Below are 26,346 nucleotides of genomic sequence, written 5' to 3'. Positions count from 1 at the left end.
CTAAAGTTTTATCTGTCAAGTAGAAAGAAGAGTCTCACAAACATGCATTTTGTTTGTCTTTAATAGATACACATTAAAAAAATTAACAAAAAATACACTTTGGTTGTTAATACTTAATACACACAGAACTGTCCAAATGTTCAGCTGATCAACTCTTTGACAAAAGCATTATTATTATTAAAAAAAACAAAAACAAAAAAACAACAACAGCTAACTAACAACTATGTACAACAGCTTTTATTTGCTCCTTTGCCCCAGGGGGTCACCACAGCTGGTAGCTCCATATGTTTGATTTTTACACCAGAAGCTTTCTTGACACAGTCCCAGAGGGATTTGTGAATCTGAATTTTTTGGCTCCTAAGCAAATGTGTTAACCACTAAAACACTAGAGGTGCTAAATAAAAAATAAACAAACAAACACAAAAAACTCCTAAAAATCCCACAAAGAAAACTATTTACTATTGTTAATATAGTGAAATGAATACATATAGTGAAGTGAAATTAAATGAAACCATTTGATAGCAGTGTAGTAGTCGGGGGTTAGCTTTTGAAGAAGCCAAGTGAAAAAATAATCCTAGAATATGGGATTATACTCAGATCTTATTATACAGATACAATTTTTCTCATGCATATATGTGTGCATTTTTCATACTGTTAAATAGCATCGAAAAGGACAGTAAACACTGAAGATTGCCTTGCAGGATTTAGCTACATGTGTCAGAAGTAACAGTTTTTATGTGGTTGTTACTACACAGGAATAGAGCAGAGAAGCAATCATATGATAGCTGGTTAGACTGTGATTGTTTGGAGCCTCTGCAAGATCTGTGCTGTTTTCAGTCTGTTGTGTTGGGACTAAACAGTTGATTTAGTTTTGAATGATAATGAAACATCAACAGGACTTTTGTATATCAGATCATTAAAGCTGAGTTTGTGATTTAATACATGTAACTCAGAGGTCCTTAATGTTAGAAATGTAAAAACTCCCCGAATGTGTTAGAAATCTTTTGTTTTTTATTATTCACTATGAGAGGGAGCACACTGTGTGACAGTGCATCAGTTAGATAACAACATACGTGTAGGTCTTGCTTGGCTTCCTCAAATTATTGCCCCAAAATAATATTGCACGACTCTACTGTTTGATAGAGACTTGTAAAGAAAGAAAAACAGCGTGGTTAATTAAAATGGTCACTGGTATTTGTATTTATTGTATAAAAAGGGGATAGCTCTGTAGGTAGAGTGGTGGCCCCACGATCGGAAGGTCGGGGGTTCGATTCCCCTGAACAGCTACCCTGAGATACCCCTGAGCAAGGTACCGTCCCTACACACTGCTCCCTGGGCGCCCAATGGCTGCCCACTGCTTCACTGAGTGAATGGGTTAAATGCAGAGAGGAATTTCCCCACAGGGATCAATAAAGTACACTTTCTTTCTTTCAAAACCCCCTTAAAACATGAATCGACTGACTTTGTCTGTAGTTTCTATACGACAGGATTTTCTGACAAATGGCACCATAATGATTATTGTAATTATGCACAAATTTGCATGTAAAATACCTGCTGATATTTACCTGCTGATCACTTTACTATTATTATATACAAGGATTTTTGCCACAAGCACAAGGGTTTTATACTAATCAACTGCATTAGCTTGTTCTATACAAAGGGTTATTGCATGAATTCAGTATTGCGGTATTAAATGCAACATCTGTTTGACTAAATTTATTTTTACATAAAAAAAAACCATTTAGGTAACTATCCAAGTTCTGTATCTTATAAAGAAATGTTACGAAATGTTAACACAGATGGATACACAAGTACAGCTTGCTATGTGCCGTGCTGTATAAAACAAAGTTCCTGTCTTCTGTAGATTAAATGAATTTTGTGAAATGCACACTGGACTTATGATTATATAATCCGTTATATTACAGTAAATGCAAGAAAATGAACTGGGCAGCTAGTACATTGATCCATGTGAGACTAAGTTTTGCATTCTAACCTGTTGTTCCTCGACTGGCCGTCGGATGAATCGATGTAGCATTAACTTTAAATGACTCCTAAACTTCACACCAACAAATGCATAAAAAACGGGGTTCAGGCAACAGTGGGAGAAAGCAATGAGCCTGCACACGTAAAATGCATAGTCAAGCTGGGTGCTTGCTTCACATTCAATTAATGACGGGACCACATGAGCAGGCAAGGCCCTCAAAAAGATTACGACATTGTACGGCACCCAGCCAATGAAGAACACAGTAACTATACAAAAGACTAACTTGACTGCTCTGTTCTTCGTGTGAGATCTTGTTCTTGTGATTCTTTCTAGTATTTGAATGTAGCAAAAAGCCATGACTGCAAAAGCAACTAGGAAGAAACCATTCTGTTGGATGACACCAACAGTTTCCCACATGGGATGACTATATTCACAGCCCTGTGACTCTTTATCTTTGTGGTGGACCTTGGTGATTGAGCTGAAGAGGAGGGAGGGCATGGCTGCTCCAGTGCTGATTATCCAAATCAGGACAGACAGAAACACCCCGGTGGAGTATTTAGGTGTGCTGAGCTCAGACAGAGGATGGACCACAGCCAGGTATCTGTAGATGGTCATGATGGTCAGGAAGAGAATGCTGCTGTAAAACCCAGTGAAGAAGATAAAAGTCACAATTTTGCAGAGAATTTCAGAAAACACCCATCCCTGGACGTGGTAAATAGCCCAGAAAGGAAGACCGACGGTGAAGACGAGGTCAGAGACGGCCAAGTTGAGGATGAAAATGTTGGTCAGAGATTTAAGATTTTCATACAAAGCCAGGATTATGAGGACAAGGATGTTTCCTGTCAGGCTCAGTGTGATCACAACAGAGAAGAAAATCGGAATGGCAAAGGATCCAAATATCACAACTCCACTCTTATCACAGATTTCATCCTCGTAGTCATCGTCATAAGTGATGTTTGATAGATATTGGCTGTCATTAGTTGACATATTCATTTCTGTCAGACCAGTACCTACAAAATAAAAATAAGTAGATGACTTTAGTGACATGTTACAATAGATTTTTCTTTATGAGTAAAAAACAGCATGGAAAAGATATGAAATAAAGTACCTTCTGCTTGATGAAATCGATAGTTTCCCAGATGAGACACCTTCTGTGGCAGCGTAAAAAGAGGATCATTTATAAACTCGTGACATTGTCAGTTTCTGCTTCTGTTTTTGTGGCCACACCTGTTTTCTCATATAGTAAATAGGTGACCTGTGATCTTTTCTGGTTGTAGCATTATCCGCATATCTGTGAAATGAAATTTGCCGACTTTATAACAACGGAGCTCAAAATTCTGCAATTGTTTCTTCTGCGTCTATTTCCCCCCAAGAATATATCATTAGGTAAAATAAGGAAATATACAACTTCAGGATACATTTGTTTTTTAGATTTTACAACCCCAATTCTAAAGAAGTTGGAACTGAAATGTTCAGTTCATTTTTATTTCAAACATGTGGGTTCACAATCATTACAAAATATCATTCCATTCTTTTGTTTGAAAAGCAGTAGGCAGACGTATACACCTATTAGTCCCTACCACCTCAAATTTGACCTCTCATTGATTTAATTTTCTTTTAGCCTTAAATTAAACAAACAACATATGAAGCAAATGTAAAGCAAAGACAAAACAAACAAATAAACAAAACAAATAAACAAGCCCCACCACAATAATGTCAATAAAAGAGAATGCAGTTATTTGCATTCACAAATATATCTGAAGTGAATCAGATATCAAAGGTTTCAGACTGAGAAAATGTGCGGTTCTAAGAAGAAAAAAAGGTCCCTTTGAATTTGATGGCAGCAATGCATTTAACAAAAAGTTGGGATAGGACCATGTTTATCGCTCTGTAGCACCCCTTCTTTTAACAGCAGTCACTAAATAAGTGAACACTATGGAGACTAATTTCTGGACTTTTATGAGAGGAATGTTGTCCCATTCTTTTCTGATATAGGATTCTAGCTGCTTAACAATTCTGGGTTGTTTTTGTGTCATGATTGGTCAGATGTTTGGTGAAGGTTCAGCACCTGGAATATACGTAGATGTGGTTCATTTAGCATTGGCTCGCTAAACTTTTCCAAAACCTTCCCTGAGAAAAGATGTCAATTGTCTATGTCTTTTCCTTTCCTATCCCCCAGTCATGTCTGTTCCAATTATAATAACTTAAAAGTTAAGAATGAATGAAGGAATAAATAAATATTTTTTAAATAAATAATAATAAACATCAATCAAGTGGACCAGTATGGTAAAGCCATACTTTTCAACTTGGAAAAATGAATCTACTGGGCATTTTTCTTGGCCTGCAGATAATAATTCTGATTGCTAAAATGCAAAACAGGACAAGCAAAAACAAACAAACAAACAAACAAAGATGTCAAGCTGCTCATGCCATAGACACTAATATGTACCCCCATACCATCAGAGATGTGCTGATCACAAGCTAGATGATCCCACTCCTTTAATTGCTGTCCATCCATCCATTATTTGCTACTTCAATAAGAAGTTTTTTTTTCACCGAGTTTAAAAAACGAAAACGACACTTTTAGAAATGAGAATTGATACTCACTACACTTTCACTTCAATGTTCAGGCACTTCTTGAAAGTAGTAAAATTAAAGCAAATTCTCTGGCTTCTCAAAGAACAGAAAATCCAAATTTTGCATTCACAGCCATAAATAGGGAGACAAACCAGAATCTTCAGGGTTTTTTTGTTTGTTTTTTGTTTTACCTCAACTATAGTGATATCACCAAAATGTGTTTAAAATTATTTGTGCTCCTGTGGAAGCTGTAAAGGTTTAAAAATAGGGTGTAAATACTAGAAACAGAAGTCCACATTAGATGTCACAATATCTGTTCTGCGGCACACCAAATTATTAATAAATAATGGCTTTCCAATTTTTGAAAATTTATTTCAGAAATCACTCATGAATTAGAATGAAATGTGTATTGAAAAATTACAAGCTTTCTGAAGGACATTCATATTGATTCATGCTATTAGATTCAAGAGTCATTTCATTGTCATTCAGCACAACCTCAAGGACGCAATGCAGGATGAAATTACGATGCACAAGCTCAGACTAAAACATATAGAATAGAATAGAATAGAATAGAATAATCCCTTAATTGTCCCACAAGGGGAAATTTGGTTGTAACAGCAGCCAAAAAGACAAATATACTACAAACAGTACACAGGACACGGAACAGAAACATACACAATTTTTCTTACATATTTACATTAAGGACAATGGTTACTATAAACAGAGAGTACTGTACAGTTATTAAATTAAATAAAAATAATTACAGGTAAGAGACAAACCAGGTTGTAGTGCGAATTGGTTAATTAACTAACTTATTGCAGTTACAGCATATGGAAAAAAAACTCAGTACAAGGTTTAAAAAGAAGTAATAAATACATAAATATAAAATAAAAAACCAATGGTACATATTTAAAAAATAAATAAAAATCAGACATTGATCGAGAGATGTTGCTGTGCTGATTGCAAAGATTTTTTTGGGCAGATTTGTAGAGTATAATAATCTACCAAACCTTTTCTAATCACAAAGCTGCTCTGCTGACAAGGACAAGTAAAGTGGGACACTCGTGGAACTAGGGACACTAGGTCACATGACCACACTGTTTGCTAAGCAAACAAACTATCCAGCGCTTATCTAGAGCCCGCCTACAAGCCCCGCAGTGATTGGTGGGTTGGTCGAATGTCGCTTTCTCAATGGGGTGACGTCCTGTCAATCAGGACACTCCTAACAAGTTTGTGTGGACGCATTAAACGCTCTGTGTTGGTTGTTATGGGTTGAGTTGAACCACTAAAAGTATGTTAAAGTTGTTGTTCTTTTGTTATTTTTATTAAGCAGCTATGTAGAAACATGTCAAGATTATTTAAGTTAGCTTTTCCCGCTGATGTCAGGGTTATTTTCAAAATACCCGTTAAATGTGTCGAAGCGAAAGTAACGTCACCGTGACAAAAACACAAAGGAACGTGATTAAGAGTTTCATATACCAGCTGTGTGTCCTAAGGTATGGTTGTAAGGGGGTTAGAGAAGCGATAGTGAAGAGTTAGTTACAGCTGTAACCAGCGTTTTGAACGTTGTTACCAACAGACTCACATTACCTGGTCAGGTAGCATACAAATGTAACGTTAAACCAAAACGGACGTTGACGACACCACAAATGCTCGTCGTGCTATCATAATGGGTGTTATCTTACATTCCCACGTTTTAGACACATACAATACTACCTACAAACCAATTACGAAATGCCTGCTGTAACTAATACCCCTGACAGGATTATCACGTTATGTATTAACTTCATTTGGTTGTGGTTTTCATGTATTTATGTACAGCTCAACAGTTTTAATAAATACTAAAAGCCGATATGCGTCGTTTTCCAGCCCAACGAGGTTTACTCTGTGTGTGAGCAACAATCTTGCCTTTACAGTTGATCCTTCAAATGTTTGTTTCAATTATCTGAGGCCTGCACTATAGAATAGGATTTTTTTTATTCAGGTAACTTCACTACTGCTGGACGGTTCCTCTGACCTCTGACCTCAGATCGTAAGAGGCTCTGAAGTTTTTTAATAGCTTATAAAGTTTTTGTGTTTGATTTTTTTTTTAACCTGATGGCTTCAAACAGTTTGAAAAAAACAAAAACAAAACAATTTTATTTTTCTGTAAGCATTAATGTATGATCCTAAAACAGAGCAGCTGTTTGAACTTGCTGACCAAATTTGCAGATGAACATATACTTGAATTTTTTAGATATATTTATTTTTTACTCTCAGACTGTTAAACACCACAGAGGCTGTAGGTTAAAGAATAAGAACTAAAACTATACTTTAAAAGTTAATTTAATAAAATACTCAGTTATAATCCATCAGATTCTCCTGTCTGTAATGACAGAAACCTGATTTTGATAAGACTGTTAACTTACACAGTCAACAATCTTTCCTGACTTCAACTTGGTTAAATGTTATTAATATAGCACCCCTTTCCTTTTATTCTTTCAGTTTGTGTTGTGTATTAACTGCAATGTATTTTCTCATAGTACAGTTTCATCTTACTTTTAATAATCAGCAGCTCTGTTGCCAGTACACTTATCAACAGTTGTAACTGATTAGATGAGCTAACTTAGTGAAATAATAACCTGCTTATCCTGATTGCTAATGTTAGGAGAAGTGAATCCAGATAACAGAAAGATACCGTCTGCGCATTAAACTTGGTTTGTAGTAGAGACCTATGAGGATGTATTTATGTTTAGCCTTGTGGAAATCTGATATCCACAGTAAATAGCGTGCTCTGTCACAAACTATTGTACTTCTGTTAGATTTTTCTGGTCTAAACTGCATTTGCTGCAAAGATGTTGAGAAGTGTTCTCATCCTCACACACGTTTGTGTGGATCATATGTGGCCATAAGAGAATAAAGAGGGAGCCGTGATCCTCCTTTTGTTCCTAACTGGTTCTGATTTTCTGATTCAGCAGACTTTATACGACCCCGTGACCCCTGGTTGCCAGGGAGCGAGAGGTGGGGCCATGGCTGCGGGGACTAGGGTCGAGGAGAACCAGCTCCAGAGGATTATCCGAGATTTGCATGGTTTGTCAGCTTTGTGTGTGTGTTTGAATGTGTGTGTGTGCAATTACACTGGCAGACGTCAGTTGTTAACTGACATGGCCTGACTGAGAAGAAGAGAAAGAGAGTTAGCAAGCTGTGATTTCAGGATGTCTGCCTTAGAGTCAAGTCTGAGTACAGTTTAGCAGAGGGAGACTGACTGACTTTCCCTTGTCAACAAACCATTTGGAAGCACAGGCATCTGACCTCATGTTTGTGTCGTAAGGGTGTGGTGGCAGCCTCTGTCAGCATGCAGCGAGACAGAGAATGCGTGCTCAGAGTGCATCCATCACGGGTGTCTTTCCAGTTTTTACGATGGATAAGAGGCAAGTTTTTATGTAAAAATCAGCTTTACTGGAAGAGCGTGACAGTAGAAATGGTTAGAGTCATAGGTACCAGGACTATTTGAGTTTGTGTGTTATCAAAATGTACACTTTGCATTCACTCAGTTTCCTGTCTTAATAAATTAGCTGAATGAAGACATGCTGCTTCTTTCTGTTTTTAAGTTTACTTTATATAAAATGTATGAACAGTTCCCAGTTTTCCAACATAATCTACCTGCTTTGCCAGTGATCGGTTTGGAATTCTTTTCATGTCTATTTCAGAGTCTGTTGCAGAGCTTGCAAAGGAATACAGAGAAACTGGGGAGCCAATCACAGATGACAGCACCAATCTCCAGAAATTTGCCAACAAACTGGAGTACCTGCTGCAGGTGAGGTTACACAGCTAGCTAAGGAACAACACGTAGTTTCTTACATGAAACATAATAAGAAAATTTAAAAAATGGACAGGAAGCTAATTAACTGGAGAAACACAGCATTTTACATGACACATTACTCAATGATCTTATTTGTCCTTAACTAGTGTCTGTAAATACTTACCTTCCCATTTGACTTCTCCAGGCACTAAATTGAATCAAGAGTCAAAAACACTAAAAAATTCTGCTGCCTTGATATAATTTTTTTTTTTTTTTTTAAAGTCTTCTTCAACAGGAAGTTTAGGTCCAAAGGGTTTTTTGACAGTGACAACTTTTTGTAATTTTCTTGAAGTGCAACCTTTCACCTTTAATTTATGGGATTTAACAGAAAACTTGCATTAACTGTTTATCATACGTAATAGACCCCATTTTCAGAAGCTTAAAATTAACTGGACAGACTAACATAATTTTAAATATAAGGATTGTTAGGATAAGTCTAGAACTCATGGACATCACTAAAAGCTGTGTTTCCTCCCTTCAGAAGCTCTTCTAAGCTTTTATTGCAGCTATCCTACAGTTGTTGACGTTTGTGGATTTCTCTGCCTTCAGTTTTGTCTTCAGTTGGATATTGCAGGCTCTATTTCAGGGGTTGGGAACTCCAGGCCTCAAAGGCCGGTGTCCTGCAGGTTTTAGATCTCACCCTGGGTTAGGGCTGTTCATATAACGATATATATTGGATGATGATATAAAAACGTCTATCGTTTCATTTTATGTTATCGTTTGTTTCGTGGTGTCGCAAAATAAACTGTTTACGGCAATATTTTTTCATGGTTTTGATGGTCACTGTAGTGGTTATATTAATTTCTTAAAGTTCTCTCTTTCTCTTATATTTTATATAACCACACTACGGACGGACAAGCGCCTGTTTTTATGCGTTGTGGTTAGCAACAACGACAGTAACACCATTGCGTGTCCGCTTGTTTATGTTCCACATAAACCTTTCACAGTAAAGCTCAAGATCCTGTTGAGACTTTTCAAAATAAACTGAATCACGTGAAAGAGCAGATTATTTATGGATGAGAAGTAAAAAAGAGCCACCAGGTGCTAAAAAATAAAAACTTTAGACTCAAACGTTAGAACAGGCTTTTCCCCGCAGCACGCCGTGTAATAAATACTCACAAAGAAAACGGCGGCCGTTACAACTTATGTCTAAAAATGTATCGTTTCATGCATCGGTTAAAACGCTCGACTCCAGCTACATGACGCAGCTGGACACACTTCATGCTAGTCGAGCTGCCCAAGATTCACAGAATTTACAGAAAATGTTAAATTTTTGTGATTTATATCGTTATCGGACGATAGAATTCTTATATCGGGATATGAGATTTTGGTCATATCGCACAGCCCTACCCTGGGTCAACACACCTGAATCAAATGATTAGTTCATTGCCAGGCCTCTGGAGGACTTCATGACATGCTGAGGAGGTAATTTATTCATTTAAATTAGCTGTGTTGGATGAAGAACACATCTAAAACCTGCAGAACACCGGCCCTTGGGTTCCCCCACCCCTGCTCTATTGGGTTGAGATCAGATGACTTGACTTGACTTTTGAAGAGTATTTCCCGACCTTGAGGAAACCGTTGGGTTTCTTTTTCAGTGTCCTTTTGGTTATTATCCATTCGTACTGTGAAGCTCTGATCAGGTTTGGAGCATTTGGCTGAATCTGAGCATAGAGCATGGCCTTGTACACTTTCCTTCATTCTGCTACTTCTGTCAGCCATCACATCCACAAACATCAGTGTCCCGGTTCCACTGGCAACCATACAAACCCATAACTCTGCCTCCTCCATGTTTGACATGTGATGTTGTATGCTCTGGCTGGTGAGCTATTCATTTCTTTCTCCATTCTCCATCTTGCCATCCTTCTGGTATAAGTTAAATGTTTCCTCTGACCAAAGACTTTTTTCCTGTTCCCTAGAACTGGACAGACCGTTTCAGATGTTGTCTGTTAAAGTCCAATCTAGCTGTTCTGTTCTTGAGTGCAACTAGTGGTTTGCTCCTTGTTGTGAACGGTCTGTACTAACATTTATAAAGGCGTCTTCTGATTGCAGACTTTGACAGGGATACACCTACCTGTTCGAGATTGCTCTTGACTTACTTAGATGTTATGAAGGTGTTTATCTTATTTGTAATTCATTCATCATCCGCTTTAGTTGTCTTCTGTGGCCGTTCAGGCCTTTTGGTGTTATTGAGCTGGTAAATGCATTCGCATGTATTGGCAACTGTTTGGACTTCAAAGTTGAACAATTTGAATCAACTCCAGAACTTTTATGTCTAATACAGGCTTCATCTGGCTGTAAAACTATTTATCAGTCAGGCGTTCAATTACTTTTGAGCCTTGGAAACTATAAACACAATACATAAAAGTGACTTTAATTTGTTAATAGTTAATAAAATGCTTTTAAATTAAAGCTGAAAGTCTGCACTTTAATCACATCTTGATTGTTTGATTTAAAATTCCAGGGTTTTACAGTCAAAACTGCAAAAGATGTCTTACAGCCTGTGGACCTAACTATATACTTCTTTCACCATTTTTGCTGCTGTGGAAATCTCATATAGACTTCAATTCAGGATAGTTTGGGTGCCATGTCTCTTTCTTACAGTTTCTGATACCTTCTTTCAGTTTGACCAGAAGGAGAAGACCACATTTCTTGGCACAAAGAAAGACTACTGGGATTACTTCAGTGAATGCCTGGCTAAGATCAAAGGAGCCAATGACGGTATCCGCTTTGTGAAATCCATCACTGAGGTGAGATTTGTTAATAATGACACCACTAAAGCCACTTTCCACAAATGCACTGCAGCTCTGAACTTTCCTAGACATCACCAGATTGAGGTGTGCAGCACTGTCGGGTCAGACCTTAAACCCCTATAACCCTTACAGTGCACCCGAGTGAGAATAGAGCAGGTAATAGTCATGAAAATGAGTGGGCGTCATGTGTCCTCAGGCGGCACATTAATCTCAACCATCTGAAGCTGACTATTTACAATTTTGTGCCAGGTGTGAGAAACAGTAATGAGATGTGTGGAAACAGAGTAACATGGTTCTGGTTGCATGGTGACAATATCAGACAGGCCCTTTAAACATTCATGTTAGTTACATACTGAAGAATCTAAGAACTGTGTTTATCCTGAGGGAAATTCTTTTGTCATAAACATGTTCACTGCGGCAAGAGAGGAAAAATGATTATACAAGAATAGAATAAAATAAAATAAATGGTAAATGGCCTGCATTTGTATAGCGCTTTACTCAGTCCCTAAGGACCCCAAAGCACTTTACACTACATTCAGTCATTCACCCATTCACACACACATTCACACACTGGTGATGGCAGCTACATTGTAGCCACAGCTGCCCTGGGGCACACTGACAGAGGCACCACCGGGCACTCTGACCACCACCAGTAGGCAAACATGGGGTTAGTATCTTGCCCAAGGATATTTGGCATGCAGCCAGGAGGCAGCCTGGTATCGAACCACCGACCTTCTGATTAGTGGCTGACCTGCTCTGCTACCTGAGCTACAGCCACAAGAATAGAATAAAATAAAATAAAATAACTATGAATGCAAGTGACATAATGTCGGTGCAATGAATAAAAATAGAGTACCAGCATATGATGGGGGAATGAGAAAAACATTCAATAACATACAGATGAATAACGATAATAATAATGATGCACAATCTGAGTAAAAAGACATAAATTACATTAATATCAATCCTAAAAAAGTCGTCTACAGAGCGAGAAAGAGTTGTACAGTCTTATTGCCACAGGTAAGAAGGATTTCCTGTGGGGGTCAGTTCTGCATTTAACGGCGATCAGTCTTTTGCTGTGTGTACTCTGTATATATATAAATATATAAAACTCAGGACACATTTTAGTAGTTTAAGTGGCTTTAATTAACAACATATTGTGATTTTTTTTGTTTGCTTTTTAATGTGTTTCTTGTTGTCAGTTTTATATTATTTGTGCCTGTCTTTCAGTTAGATTTTGTATGGTTATTTAGAGGCTAGAGTTGTTCATTTTGTTTTCGGAAAGGCTAAACAGAAAGATATTTTTCTTTGTAGTCTTTGACTCCCTGCAATGTCAGTACATGTTTTTTAAGGACCATGTGTAATAATCTCTGATTTGCTTTAATAGCTGAAAACATCTCTGGGGAAAGGAAGAGCATTTATTCGCTACTCGCTCGTACATCAGCGACTGGCTGACACGCTGCAGCAGTGCCTAATGAACCAGAGAGTCACCAGGTAAGCCTGTCACAGCCCGATTATTTCTATGCTGACATTAAAAAATAAAAGAACGCACACGTTTGATTTAAATCGACAAGATTGTTAAAATTGAATAAAGCCCATGAAACACTGGCAGAAGTGAGCCAGCTGTTTATGGCTGACAATCATGGAAACTGAATCAGATGTTGATTTTTCTGTTCTCTTAATGAACGTCCTAGAAGTAGCTCTCCTACAAAATAATAGTAGAGTATGTATAACAGTCTAGTTATTATGAAGTTGCTTTCAGTTCAGTCACTTTAGTGAAATGAGTGTGTTTAGTGCGGTAGATTTATTTTAATGAATAGAAAAATGCAAAATTCTTAATCTTAATTTTAAAGAGAAATATGGTTTCTTATTGATGCTACAGACTATTTACTACAGCCTAAGAAGCTTAACGTGTGTGTGTGTGTGTGTGATTTTTCTAGGTGACATTTCCTTTCTTTAGTGTTCACTTTCAAAAGTATATTATTAAAGTTCAAATTCGTTTTTTGTGGTTTTGCTGTGTGCTGTCACGATGTCTTTCTCACCTCTGTCTCCACAGTGACTGGTACTATGCAAGAAGTCCCTTCTTGAAGCCTCACCTTAGCGTGGACATCATCAGTCACCTGTACGAGCTCAATGAAGTCCAGTTTGACGTAGCATCAAGAGGTCATGACCTTGATGCCTCCTGGCCGACTTTTGCAAGGTAACAAAATAACTAATGAAAATAATGTAAAATTAAAAGAACATTAAAAGGTGATATATCTCTGCCTTTGAACACACTTAGTCAGGTTGTCTGGCATTAATCAGTATTTCTCATTATCTGAATTGTTTTATAATTAACAGGAGGACACTGGGAAGTGCAAACTCACCTGGCCATATGTGGAAACCACCCAGTCGCAGTTCCAGCATTAACAGTCTGGCCAGCTCTTACTCCCAGGTAACTGATGTCTGTCTCTAATAACATCATTTAATTTTTTATTAACTTTCAAACGATTGCAAGATTTTCATTATTCCTTTTCTTCTTCCTTTGTTTCCCTTGAAACCATAAAGCAAGCCTCTGAGTTCCTTTCCAGCCCTGACTATGGTCAGGGTCTGCTGAATGACCTGAATGAGTCGCTGCCTGCCTGCAGAGAAGATGTCGGTGAAGTTGAAGAACTTCGACTTGAGCTTGACCGTTCAGATTTAAAGCACCGAGAACTCCAAGATAAGATGCAGCAGCTTGGCGAGGAGAGTGAAGAGCTGAGAGGAGTTGTTGTAGAACTGCAGAGACAGCTGGATGCATCGCTTACACTTAATGAGCAACAAAAAGGCGTGCAAGAAAACTTTTATGCTCTTCAGCAGAGAGAGACGGCTTTATCCAGAGAGGTAGAAGCACTCAGAACTGGGGAACAAGCCAAGCAGGCTGAGCAGATGCTGCTTCAGGAAAAGCTGGCTGTTGCTGAGGGGAAGAACATAGAGCTCATGGCCAAGTTGGACGGGTTTCTGAATGAGAAGGGCCAGCAGACGGCCCAGTCCTTTGATTCTGCACAAAAGATACATGAGTTGCTGGACAGGTTGAAAGAAGCAGAGAAAGGGAAGTTAGAAGCAGTAGCTGAGGTTGAGAAGAAGAGGAGGCAAACAGAAAGGCTAGAGGAAGAGCTTAGAGTCAAAGAGACATCTGCAAAGGATGCTGAAACAAAACTCGGAGCATTACTTTCGTCTGTGTCTGAGGAGAAAGTCAAGTTGGAGGAAAAAGTGGAGGAGCAGTGCTTTACAGTTGACAAGTTGCAGGGGGGCTTGGTAGTGAAAGAGAAGGAGGCTAGCAACCTACAGAGGCAACTGCAAGACCTCCAACGAGCTCTAGAGGAGAAAGAGAAAGAGGTAGTAGAGGTGAAGAAGAGGGCACAAGAAGATAAAGATGAGATGCAGAAAAATATTGGTGACTTGAAAGAGTCTTTAGAAGCAGAAGTTGCTTCCCTTATAGAACAGCTTAAAAGAAAAGAGGTGGAGCAAGCCTCCAGCCTCGAGACACTACAACAGCTGCAAAGCAAGAACCAGGGTCTGATCACAGAGAGAGACAAACTGAATACTAGGATTGCTGAGCTGGAGGGGAATGTCAAAGAACAAGCTACGAAGATAGAAAATGGCAAGACAGAGTACTCCGAGCTAGAAAAGGAGATGGCAGAAAACAGATCGGTGCTTGAGGCTGAATTAGCAGCTTTAAGAGCTTCTGAGAAACAAGTTAGAAGCCAGTTGGATGACACCAAGGTGACAGTAGATGAAAAAGAAAAGCGACTGCGTGAAGAGAACTGTAAGCTGGATGAAAGTCTGCAGCGAGCCACCATGGCTGCAAAGCTCTCAGAGACCACATTGAAGCGTCTGGAGCAGGAGAATCAGAGTCTGAGGGAGGAGCAGAACACTGGGAAAGCAGCTCTTAACCTCATCCAGGCAGACTTGAAGAATGCTCATGGACAAATTGGAGAATTGGAAAAAAACTTAGGAGCTTCACGCAATAATGAAGCCAGTGTTCAGGAACAGCTCCAAGTCAAAGAGGCCCAGCTCGAGAGTAAAGAGACTGACCTTGTTAAGTTGCAGTCCAGGCTAAAAGATTTGGAGACCAAGGAGAAGGAACTTGAGATTGCCAAAGCTGATGCTGAAGCCACCTGTGCTAAACAGAGTGAAATGCTTAAAAGTGTGACCTCTGAGAAGCAGGTGATGGAGATGGCGCAGTTGGAGAGGAGTGCTGTCGAAGCCAAGGAAAATCAGGAAATAATCGGAAAACTAGCTGTGGTTGAAGTCCAGTTGGAAGTCAGGATGAAAGAAGTGTCCAGACTCCAGGCAGAAGTCCTGGACCTTAGGGTGCAGGTGCAGAGATCTGAGGAAGAAAACTTAAAATTAAAAGCACAGCTGGAGGTGACAGAAGCCCAAAGAAATGAGCTCAGGACCCTGACTGAGCAACTTAAATCCCAGACAGAGGCACTGAATCAGAAGCATGTTGCAGAGCTCGTGGAGTGCAAAAAGAAGGAAGAGGCGCTCATTGAAAAGCATGACCACGAAGTCGCTGCTCATGCCGAGCTAGCCATAGCTGCAGCCGCCATGCGAGAAGAGTTGTCTACCCTGAAGGCAGACAATAGTAAGCTAGCTTTAGAGAACAACGAGATCCGCGAGGGTTTGCACAGGGCAAACACCGAGATGGCAGAGCTGGGGATGACCATCTGCAAACTCAGTGCAGAAAAAGAGGAGGTCAGAGGGCACTGGGAAGGCGATTCTGGGAAGATTATAGAGCTGGAGAAAGGGGTTGAACGACTAGAGAAGTGTATGGAAGAACTACAACTGGAGAATAACAGTTTAAGAAAGGAGCTTACACAGAAAGAGGCACTTCCGCAGACTATCGTGGAGCTCCAAGAAGAACTGGAAAAGACTAAAAACCAAGTGCAAACCATTAAGGACTCAAACAGAGAGGAGATGGAGGCCATCAAGTTCCAGACGAGCTCAGAGAGCATGAACTATCAAGTGCAGATAAAGGTGAGAGGAATAAACTTGTTAATCATGACTTGTCTTAAACCAGCAGTAATTCATTTTAATAACTGAACTCGGGGATAGACATCTCAGTCAGTTCTTTGCTTTCATCAGAATATCTCAGAAAACCGTTCACATGCACCAGTGGATTGAACCCCAGACTTTCTCTGCAGCAGCACCTGTTGTCATTGTTAATTCAGATGAAACAACTTCAGAATATTTGGTGTTCCTTCTGGCATCCTTTGGCTTTTTCATCTAGAGCCATGACTAGATAAAATTTCAGTTGGTCAAAAACATTCAGCTCCAGCTGTACTTTGCGTTTAGCACTAATGAGCACATTAAACCTTTTAGGTAACACCCTAGAATAAAATGACGATCAGTAACAGCATGTTGACATTGTTATTATAATCTGTTAGCTCATTATCGTTTAGTTCAAAGACACAAGCGTGGCTGTGAAACCCTTCTCTTACTCTCACATTTCAGAGTTTGAACGAACAGTTGGACAAGGTGACGGCCGAGCTGCAGGAGGAGCAGAGGAACAACTCCAGCTTGCAGGCTAAAGTTTCTGAACTGGAGGTTTGTATTTTTCAAATGCAGTCTAATCCAGCCATTTATGGCAACAACACAAGTAGATACAAAGTCATGTTGGAAAAATACTAGTTAGATCACCAAGAATTCTAATATTTAATATATAGCCTGGAGCAGACATCAACATTTTCATTATTTGCATAACGATTGGAGCAAAGGAAGCTAAACATTGCATAAAATATGACAAATTCTATTATTTGTTTTGTTCCTCAGCAGATTTCTTTTAAGTCTCTTTTACTTTTATTCTTTTCACAGGTAATGACATGTTTATTGTAAGACCAATTTTTCTTTAGTTGTAAAAGTGGAGTAGATACACAAGCTCTGTGATCCTCATCAGATAAATGGCTAAATGGGGCGATTGTGGCTCAAGAGTTGGGCGTTCATCTTGTAATCGGAAGGTTGCCGGTTTGAGCCCCGGCTCCGACAGTCTCGGGCGTTGTGTCCTTGGGCAAGACACTTCACCCGTTGCCTACTGGTGGTGGTCAGAGGTTGGCGCCAGTGTCCGGCAGCCTCGCCTCTGTCAGTGCGCCCCAGGGTGGCTGCGGCTACATTGGCTACATTGTAGCTACATTGTGGCTACATTGGCTGTAGCTACAATGTAGCCAATGTAGCTACATTGTAGCTACATTGTGGCTACATTGGCTGTAGCTACAATGTAGCCAATGTAGCTACATTGTAGCTTGCCATCACCAGTGTGTGAATGTGTGTGTGAATGGGTGGATGGTTGCGTATAGTGTAAAGCGCTTTGGGGTCCTTAGGACCAAGTAAAGCGCAATACAAATACAGACCATTTACCATTTACCTAAGTGTGCTTGAGGTAATATGTTTGTGCATGAAACAGGTGTTTTAATGCAGTTGTGGCCTCATATCATCAAATATTGGTTTAACACAGGTTTCTATTTATTTTTCTATACCCTCCTATAGAGCAAGAGGGCTTTGAAAAACAAAAAGTTATAAATAGGGTTGTTTTTTTATATGGAAAACCCTTCTATAAATAACACAAAAATTGCTAATGGATACACTGCATGCATTTGTTTTACGAAGGCTGAGAATGAGGAATACTTGCACCTAACGAGAGAGAAAGATGCTCACATCACCAAGACAGAAGCAACCACTCGTGAAAATGAAAGCGAGATCGAGCAACTCAAAGACGCAGCAACCAGGTACATTCATAATCAGTAATACTTGTGAATTCCAACTTTTAATGGGAAAAGGGATCTCAAGTAATTTTCTTTTGTCTAAAGGGCTGAAGAAGCACTCCTGGCTGCACAAAAGACCTGCGAGGAATTAAAGGAGAAATTGAAGACGGCGGAAGCTGACAAACAAAGCAGTCATCTGAAGATGACTGCAGAGATCGATGACCTCAACAGAACCAAGACGAACCTCGAAGAGCGGCTCATCGAACTCTTAAAGTATGGCCATTGTCTCTTGTAGTTCTTTGCAAGACTGTCAGTTGCAACAAGGAGAGAAACTTTTAGTGAGGAAAGGTGTCATTAGGTGTGAGGAGCAGGGTGAGGGGAGGCTTCTCTAAAAGCTAAATGACTGAGATTGGATTTGATAGAAAGACTTTGATGGAGACAAGAGCAGAAAATGTTGGTGAGAGACTCTACTGACATAAACAACAGCTTTTTGTGTACCATTATTCACTGTATTCAGAAACCTCAAACGCTTTCATACTCTGCATAGAATGAAACACAAAAACAGTGATTCATTCAACTCCATTCAATTCTTCCATTTGTGCTCTTTTATTACGCACGTCTTCATTATTTGTCTTAGTTGCATCATTTCAGAAATGGAGAGATATTCCGTGTTTCAGTTTGTATGCATTATTTTGCATAAAAGCAGCGAAGTCCAACTAAATGACAAATTTTGTTCAGCGAGTAATTGTTCACGATACTTCAACTGCTTTGAATATTGAGTTGCAATTGAGCCAAATCCATCCCACGCAAAGAAATGTAAAGGCTAGACTGAAGACAAGACTGAAATCTGACATTTCATTGTCATTTTTGTGCTTAAATCAGGGACAAAGATGCTCTGTGGCAGAAGTCTGATGCTCTGGAATTTGAGCAGAAACTGCGAGCAGAGGAGCGTTGGTGGCTGGTGGATCAGGAGGCCACCAAATGTCTCGATTGCAAAGGCCAGTTCACCTGGTGGCTGCGCAGACATCATTGCAGGTTTGGTTCTGCACCAAGGCCTACTCTCCTTTTCATGTTTGTGCATACCCTGATTTGATTTTCACACTTCATGTAACGTAGAATCAAATCCACTTTCACACTCGAGTGATGATAAAAACGTGGATTATGGGTAAAATATTTATATGCATGTATGTTTAGTTATTTATTTGTAATGTTGTAGGCTCTGTGGCCGCATCTTCTGCTACTACTGCAGCGACAACTATGTTGTGACCAAGCAAAGTGGGAAAAAGGAGCGCTGCTGCAGGCACTGCTACACCCAACATAGTGCAGTGGTGGAGAGGTTCACGGCAGCAGAGTTAAGCCCCTCGGATGTGCAGCCTCCTCCACCTGGAGCTGGACCTCAACCACCTCCCGAACCAGCTCCATACATACCGACTCCCAGGGTCACAGGTGAGAAGAAGAAACATGTTTACTCACTAATTTCACAAATGTCCACATGCACCGATTATTGGTGTACGTGTCTGACCCTCACTCTTCTTTTTTGTGTAAACAGTAAACATGTAAGCAGAAGTGAAAGTTTAGTTGAGGAAGGAGGACAGAAACCTTTACTGTGAATTCCTGCGCTATAGACAAATGGGGAAGACGATGACATTTTCATTCAGAGAAAAACACAGTTTGGCTCAAATTCAGGAAAAAAAACCAAACTGCGTCATTCGTCTCAATTCAGTCCTGTTACATTTTTCCTTTTTAATACTTGCATGATTTTTTATTTACTCCAAACTGCACATTGTTCTTTGTTGCATTTCAGTCATTTAATCTGCTATATTTACCTGCTCGTTCTCAGTGTCAGATCCTAGTAACACATCTGAAGCTTTTGACATCATCACAGAAGAGGAGGTAAATGGCGTGTACGACAGCGATACCACCTCTCAGACCACTGCGGGGTCCCTGGAGGGAGAACAAGACCGCAGGCATCCAGGAGCGCTGGATTTGTGAGTGCAGCGTCTATGGGCAGACAAAGCGGAGCGGATGAGTCATTGCTCTGCGTGTTGTTTTCAGAGTCAGCGTGTCACTCTGTCATTAACTGATCAGGGTCCTCAGGTGAAACTCAGCTGGAGAGATCAGTCAGTAAAAACACAAGATACCACAGTGCTGAGCACCAGTAACATCATCGTTATCTGTTTAAAACACATGTTGTGAGTGTCTCGCTTTGCTCTTAGAAAAGACTATAAACGTGGCACCAGCCGGCTTGTTAATGTCGAGTTGATACAAAACTCTTCACAAACTTCAAAGCAAGCATTTCAGTGTTGAATAACCACGGGATGGCGTTTTTGTCAACGTCCAGTCCTGGTTTAAAAACCCCACTGACATCACTTTGAGAGGCCTCATGAGAACGAGGCGTTCAATAATTATTTTCTAGTAATCGTAGTTGATTAGAATAAAACAAAATAAAACAATGTCCGCAGCAAGAATAAAAAGAACAAACATTTACCTCAGTGGCGATGAACAAGCCCAGTTCTTATCCTGCTGAGCTAATTGAGCTGTTGCTCAACTAGTTTATGTTCCCTGGATTTATTATGCTGACATCACAGATAGAAAAGTTAAATCCAACATGCAACAAATGAAACAGCAGATGGCTGCAAACATAAATAACCTAAAACTGTTTTGTTTTTTTTAAAGAGGAGACTCTGATAATGCTTGTTTTTGTGCACAGAGACGTGTGGCCATCTGCTCACAATCCTGCACTAAACAAATTAGCTGTCAGTTTCTAAAAAAACAAAGAAAGACAGTTGCTTTTAATTCCTTCGTTGCAATAATCTGAATAAATGTATCACTTTGTTAAAAACACTCATGGAAACAGCGACAACATGCTTCCGTCTGTGGTTCGGTGTTTGCAGGCCTACCGCGACCGGTTGTGACCAGGGATGTTATGTTGGGGTTTCGATCGTGTTTGCTGGGTTGTGTTTACAGATAAGAGAAAATAAATAAAGGAAGCGGTATCACCAGATTACTTTCATTTTCTGGAGAACACATGTGTGTACTGCTCTTAATAGTTCTTAAAATAAAGAAACTTTTATAACAAAAAAAGTGCTTTATTAGTGTAAAACAGGTTACTTAACCAGCATCATCATAACATTTATGCAGCAAAGATGTGAGGTTGCTGAAAATCAATGTACCGTATTTCCCGGACTACAAAGCGCACCTGAATATTAGCCGCACAAGCTAAAATCAGGGGAAAATCCTGTTTTGTACATACATTAGCCGCACCTGACTAAAAGCCGCAGGTGTTTCAATGTTGACTTATCATATGTAAGAGAATATGCACAAAGGGAATTGTCAGGAAAGAGATGGCTGTTTGGAGACACACCCCTTTTATTAATATTTTGAAAAACAAGTTAGGGGTACATATTTGCATAACTTTTTAGGTATATGTACAAGTAGCGGTAATTACAAGTACGAAACATGTACTGTGCTTCATAAACGAGTAACAAATGTAGTACATAACAATAACCTACAGCACACCAGAAAAATAGATTTCAGAATCCACCGGTGGAGTTGAGCATAACTTGCTTTTCGCAAGTTTATCGCCGCTCGTCATCCACGCCTCCCACTAAACTTTGAAGTTTGTTTTTCGCGCTACTTCGTACGGCACTACGTTGCCTGGCGGACGGACATGTGACCAACATACCACTCTTGAACCCCGATCCTTCCGCCAGGCAACGTAGTGCCGTACAACAGCGGAACAAACAAAACAAATCGTCTTACGATATCACAAAAATCATGGACAATCCATAGAAAAGCCGCACCTGACTAAAAGCCGCAGGGTTCAAAGCTTGTGCAAAAAGTAGCAGCTTATAGCCCGACAATTACAGTAATTGGCAGTGTTAACATTAAGCATTTGTGTTTGGGTGAAATGAGGTAAAACGTGCAGAAATGATCCATTAAAATGCAAAAGTACTGAACCGTGGGTACAAATCTGAGTCCACTTCAAATGCATATGATGTTTGAGCAATATTTAAATTACAGATTAAAATTAGCTGCACTCTGTGTAGATGCTGTGGAGTTTTGTGTGGATGCGAGTTATTTTGTTCAATAGGTCTTTGCCACTGAAGTGTTGCACAACAGTTTTCATAACTATTGTTCTCTGCGTCTCGTTTCGGATTTTGTAGAAGCACAGGAGAAGTGACCCCTGATGACGAGCAAGTTCCCACTGTTCAGGATTCAGAGATCAACCTTCTCAAATCAGGAGAAGTCACGTGAGTTTTCATATGGTCTAAATATATATCATGCCTAAACTTAGCACAAAATTGATTATTTCTTTGCTGTAACAATCCTTCTTGGCAATAAATCTTATATGGCTGGAAAACCTGAAACCAGAAGTTTGCTATTAAAAGGTATGGGTTCTGGTTCTGGTCTCATCCGTAATCATAAACCTTCATTATCATTACAGGGTGGCTGTCCCTCTCAGCATTGACGATATCTCTAAGTTTGGTGAGAGTTCCCGGGAGCTCTTCATTAAGTCCAGTAGCTACAGTGTTATTACTGTTGCTGTGATTGATTCTGGGCCAACTATAAGCTGGATGTTTTCCTCCGAGCCCAAGAGCATCTCCTTCAGCGTGGTTTACCGGGAGTCCACTGACACTCCGGTGCAACAGTCAAAGGTACAGTTAACGTACTGTGAGCTCAGGAAATCTCTGTCTACCTTTTTTTCTATAGCCTCTTGTGGGCCCTTAGAGTGCACGGTGTCTACACCTAAACACTGTGAGCATGTGTTGATGTGCACATCTTGTAAGTCTGCCACTGGCAGCGTCCAGAAAAGCAACTGTTGCAGATTGCATCATTTTAAATGGAAGGAAATCACAAACCTGAATGAAAGGCTTTCCGGTTGTTGCAAAACTCAAATACCCCACACTCACAGGTGACGATTTAAAAGCAGAAGTTATCACCAGACCCAGTGTGTGCTTTCATGGTCGCCCCTACAGAGAGCACGGTCTTTTTGCTTTATTTTTCAAACATTATTGACTGAAGAAAACCACTGCAGGAAGCCATTGTTGCTCAGCAGGGTGAGGTGCACATTCTTTACTTAAAATGTCAGAGGTTTTAAATGAGTTGTGACCTTTCATCTGGCGTTCTATCAACTCCCTCCTTTGTCGGTATATCCTGATGTTTGTTTGGTTTTTTTAATTTGATTTGGTTCAGTTTTGATGACCGTCGTATTCTTTATTTATATTTGTTATGAAAACCTTCGGCAAATCTTTCACCTGTGCACTGAGATTATTTTTAAAGGCCTGTTTCTGTTCTGTTCTCAGGTCCTGATTCCTCTCACTCGCTGCGTTTCCCATAAAGAAACCATTCAAGGACAGCTGAAAGTTCGGCATCCTGGTCTCTACACCCTTATCTTTGACAACTCTTTCTCTCGGTAGGTCACGATAGTGTAGGACAGTTTGTTCCTCTTTTTTTGCAGAAGCGTGTAAATTGCAGAAATGTCATTATGTGTGCCAGCATTTGTGTTCGGCTTTTATGTAAATTTTTACATTTCTTTTCAACCAAAACTATTCTTCAACAGGTTTATCTCCAAGAAGGTTTTCTACCATCTGACCATGGAGAAGTCCATAATCTACGATGGCAGCGACTGCCCATGAACCTCTCACTCTGCCCCCAGAGACGTCATCCTGATGCCACTGTCAAACCTAAAGGAGAACTGACATTATGGCTAATCACTGACCACTTCCTCTTTTGTTTCCAAAGCCAAGTATATTATTCCAAAAAACGCTCTTTACCACTTTAACAGTGCGGTGTTGGTGTTTTGAGGTATGTTTATTGGTAAACTGTGGCCTATGCAATATCGTCAAGTAAGGTTTTAGAAGGAAAAATATCTATGCAACTTTTAGGGTATTTAAAAAACATACATGCAACAAGTAATATTCATGGCTTTAGTTCAAGTATATTTAGTTAATTAAGCTGGATTTTTGGGGGGGTTTTGCCAAGTTTGGTAGTCTAAGGTGTAGTTTTAGTTTTGCTTCTGTTTTAGCAAAAATGTTGTTAAGGAACGAAGGTCACCGCAAGTAACACTAATATGACATTTGATAAGATTGTTCAGAAGCAACAAATACTTTACTATAAAAGTTGTCTATGAAGACAGAATGATTTTCTTTTTTTTTTAAAATACAATTTGTGGTTATTTTTAAATGTTTCGTGCAATCTTTACGGTGCAAACCATTGGTTCACTTTGTCACTTTTCTGAACACTGTGGCAAGAAAGAAGCGAAGCAGAAATGTGTTTAGGGGGCCTGGAAAAAGCAGTTACTGCTCCACAACATGCCATAAGCACTTTGTGCAAATCTCAGGAGTTAGAAATGCAATTGTCCTTTAGGGGATGCGTGCCCCATTTTACGTTTTTGGAAAATGTATTTTTAAAAAATAGAAGACTGCCATTTTGCTCTCTGTGTATCCAGGTTATGGAATAAGATGAAGTATATCTTCCTAATTAGTTTGTTTTATAAATTACTTGCAAATTTTTATTTTAATTGTGTTGCTTTTATGAGTGAACTGCAGCATGGGGACGGGTAAGTCTTATGAGGTACAAAAGAAAAAAAGATTGAACTAAATTTATGCTGTTTCTTCTTTGTATCAGTATCCAGACTGAGTCTTTGCATGACTCTAACTTTAAATATATTGCTGAGTAGTAACAGGCTACTGTACTTTCTAAGTGCCTTGTAATTCTCACTGTCAGGGATGTTTGATGTTCAAATGACACATTTTTAGTTTTGTTGTCAAAAGAACACATCATCTGGTATGAATTGATATCACTCTGTTAACTGATACTTAACTAACTTTCTGTGTGAAATGGCATCTAAGTCATGTTCTGCACATTATACTATATTTTTTATTTTATCTGTGTAATTGTCTTTTTGCTTTTTTTCCCCTTATGAATCTCTGGAATCTTTTCATCTTTGCTCTGGATGATACATTTTTTCTTGTGATGAAGCAGGATGTTCATTTCTGGGTTTTTTTTGTTTGTTTGTTTTTTTGTTTGTTTGTTTCTGAGAAAGGCAATAAGAAATAGCAACTTTGGTCACTTTTGAACACAGCCCTACGGTCTGGGTCAAGCAACTATGCTGCTTTTTGTAGAGGCCTGTTTCCACTATAGTCAGGTCTCTTTTTATCAGCTTTGATGGTGTAATTGATGCAAAAACTATGCAAAGAAGGTGTTTTCTTTACAAAGCTGCACTTTGTGAAAAATATATTTAATTTGTTACAAATTAAATGAAAATCTGTTTTATCTTTTTCAACAGTGCACACAGGGACAGATTTTTCTACTAGCTGGTTTTGAATGATTACTCTGGGGGAATAAATTGTGTGGTGATGCTACAGAGACTTGAGTGTAACTAAGAGACCTGTCAAACAGCCTACAAACATGAATAAAATGAGAGAAATTATGTCTCTGCACTAATCTGTGTCTGATTTAGTATTTCAAGGGAACAAGATGAGCTCTTTAACGTGTTTCTTAACATTACATCCATGTACATTTGCTTTCTGTTGGATGACCTCTCTCTAAAGACAAAGTTTTTTTTTCTGTGTTTGATGAGTAACTGAGTTCAAAAGCTGCTAGTTAGTTCCTCTGTTGTAAATCCTATATCCTCTATTCTAATATGGCTTTGCAAAACAAAGAAACCACAGAGAGTGTTTTTCTCTGTTAAAGATGAAATACATCGCTCAAAAAAATTAAAGGAACTCTGAGTCATCACAGTTTTAATTCAATTCAATTTTATTTATATAGCACCAAATCACAACAGCAGTCGCCTCAAGGCGCTTTATATTGTACAGTAGATCGTACAATAATAGATGTTAGGAAGCAGATGCCTATGCAGCTTTAGTCCTTATTTCTCTTGACTGTTTTTTTCTCTATTTTTGTCTTTTGATAATGTCACAGTGTAATTACTGGCTGCGTGAAATGGTACAGGCAGCCCATTCAGATTGCACAGGTATTTCAGATCCCACAGGATGGCCCTTCAATATCTGCCATCACAAGAAGCTTTGTTGAGTTTTCTAACAGAGCCTCAAGAGTGTGGAGGAGATGTGAGGAGACAGGCTGTTACACTAGGAAAGCTGGCAGGATGGTAGAAGGACATCAGCTAAGCAGTACAACCAATATCGACTCCTTTGTTAGAGAAGGAACATGAAGGGCAATGCCAGAGCCCTGCAAAGTTATTTCCAGCACACTACACATGTCCATATTTCTGACCAAACTGTCAGAAATAGACTCTGCGGCATGACTTCCCATCCCTTACTGGGACCTGTATTACAGATGACAGCGAGTTCACACTGAGCATATGTGACGGGCATGAAATAGTCTTGTGAAACGATGGCATCTCAAGACTCCCTGTAGAGGACCTTGGGCCCTCATACCTCCCTCAGAGATTCTGCGTCTGACAGTTTAGCCAGAAACATGTACAAGTGCCCCACTGGCAAA

The 26,346-nt window shown here is 39.4% G+C and overlaps 2 protein-coding genes across 10 annotated transcripts; one reads left to right on the top strand and one right to left on the bottom strand.

Annotated features, from left to right (window-relative positions):
* Nucleotides 1–1,515: 1,515 nt before the first annotated feature.
* Nucleotides 1,516–4,046, bottom strand: xcr1a.1 (chemokine (C motif) receptor 1a, duplicate 1). Its single transcript, XM_085150033.1, has 2 exons — nucleotides 3,093–4,046; nucleotides 1,516–2,994 (listed from the first exon to the last, which is right to left on the bottom strand). The coding sequence occupies exon 2, from the start codon at nucleotides 2,975–2,977 to the stop codon at nucleotides 1,952–1,954; it is 1,026 nt and encodes a 341-aa protein (XP_085006159.1). The 5' UTR covers nucleotides 2,978–2,994; nucleotides 3,093–4,046; the 3' UTR covers nucleotides 1,516–1,951.
* Nucleotides 4,047–5,743: 1,697 nt separating this feature from the next.
* fyco1a (FYVE and coiled-coil domain autophagy adaptor 1a) lies at nucleotides 5,744–25,314 on the top strand. Of its 9 annotated transcripts, none has more exons than XM_085152103.1 (19): nucleotides 5,778–5,852; nucleotides 6,546–6,593; nucleotides 7,519–7,630; nucleotides 8,251–8,357; nucleotides 11,027–11,152; nucleotides 12,543–12,649; nucleotides 13,212–13,355; nucleotides 13,496–13,589; nucleotides 13,703–16,156; nucleotides 16,634–16,726; nucleotides 17,783–17,901; nucleotides 17,983–18,150; nucleotides 18,760–18,912; nucleotides 19,094–19,323; nucleotides 19,718–19,865; nucleotides 22,044–22,130; nucleotides 22,325–22,535; nucleotides 23,184–23,293; nucleotides 23,441–25,314. In XM_085152103.1, the coding sequence occupies exons 3-19, from the start codon at nucleotides 7,570–7,572 to the stop codon at nucleotides 23,514–23,516; spliced, it is 4,488 nt and encodes a 1,495-aa protein (XP_085008229.1). In that variant the 5' UTR covers nucleotides 5,778–5,852; nucleotides 6,546–6,593; nucleotides 7,519–7,569; the 3' UTR covers nucleotides 23,517–25,314. The 9 variants fall into 9 exon arrangements, with proteins under 9 accessions (XP_085008232.1, XP_085008223.1, XP_085008227.1 ...); XM_085152102.1 differs by having other exon boundaries at nucleotides 7,516–7,630; XM_085152106.1 differs by lacking the exon at nucleotides 6,546–6,593 and having other exon boundaries at nucleotides 5,744–5,852; nucleotides 7,516–7,630; nucleotides 19,763–19,865.
* The last annotated feature ends 1,032 nt before the right edge of the window (nucleotides 25,315–26,346 follow it).

The sequence above is a fragment of the Neolamprologus multifasciatus genome, chromosome 23 (genome assembly GCF_963576455.1).
Source record: "Neolamprologus multifasciatus chromosome 23, fNeoMul1.2, whole genome shotgun sequence".
Lineage (NCBI taxonomy): Eukaryota > Metazoa > Chordata > Actinopteri > Cichliformes > Cichlidae > Neolamprologus > Neolamprologus multifasciatus.
This window is presented reverse-complemented; position numbering and strand designations above follow the sequence as displayed.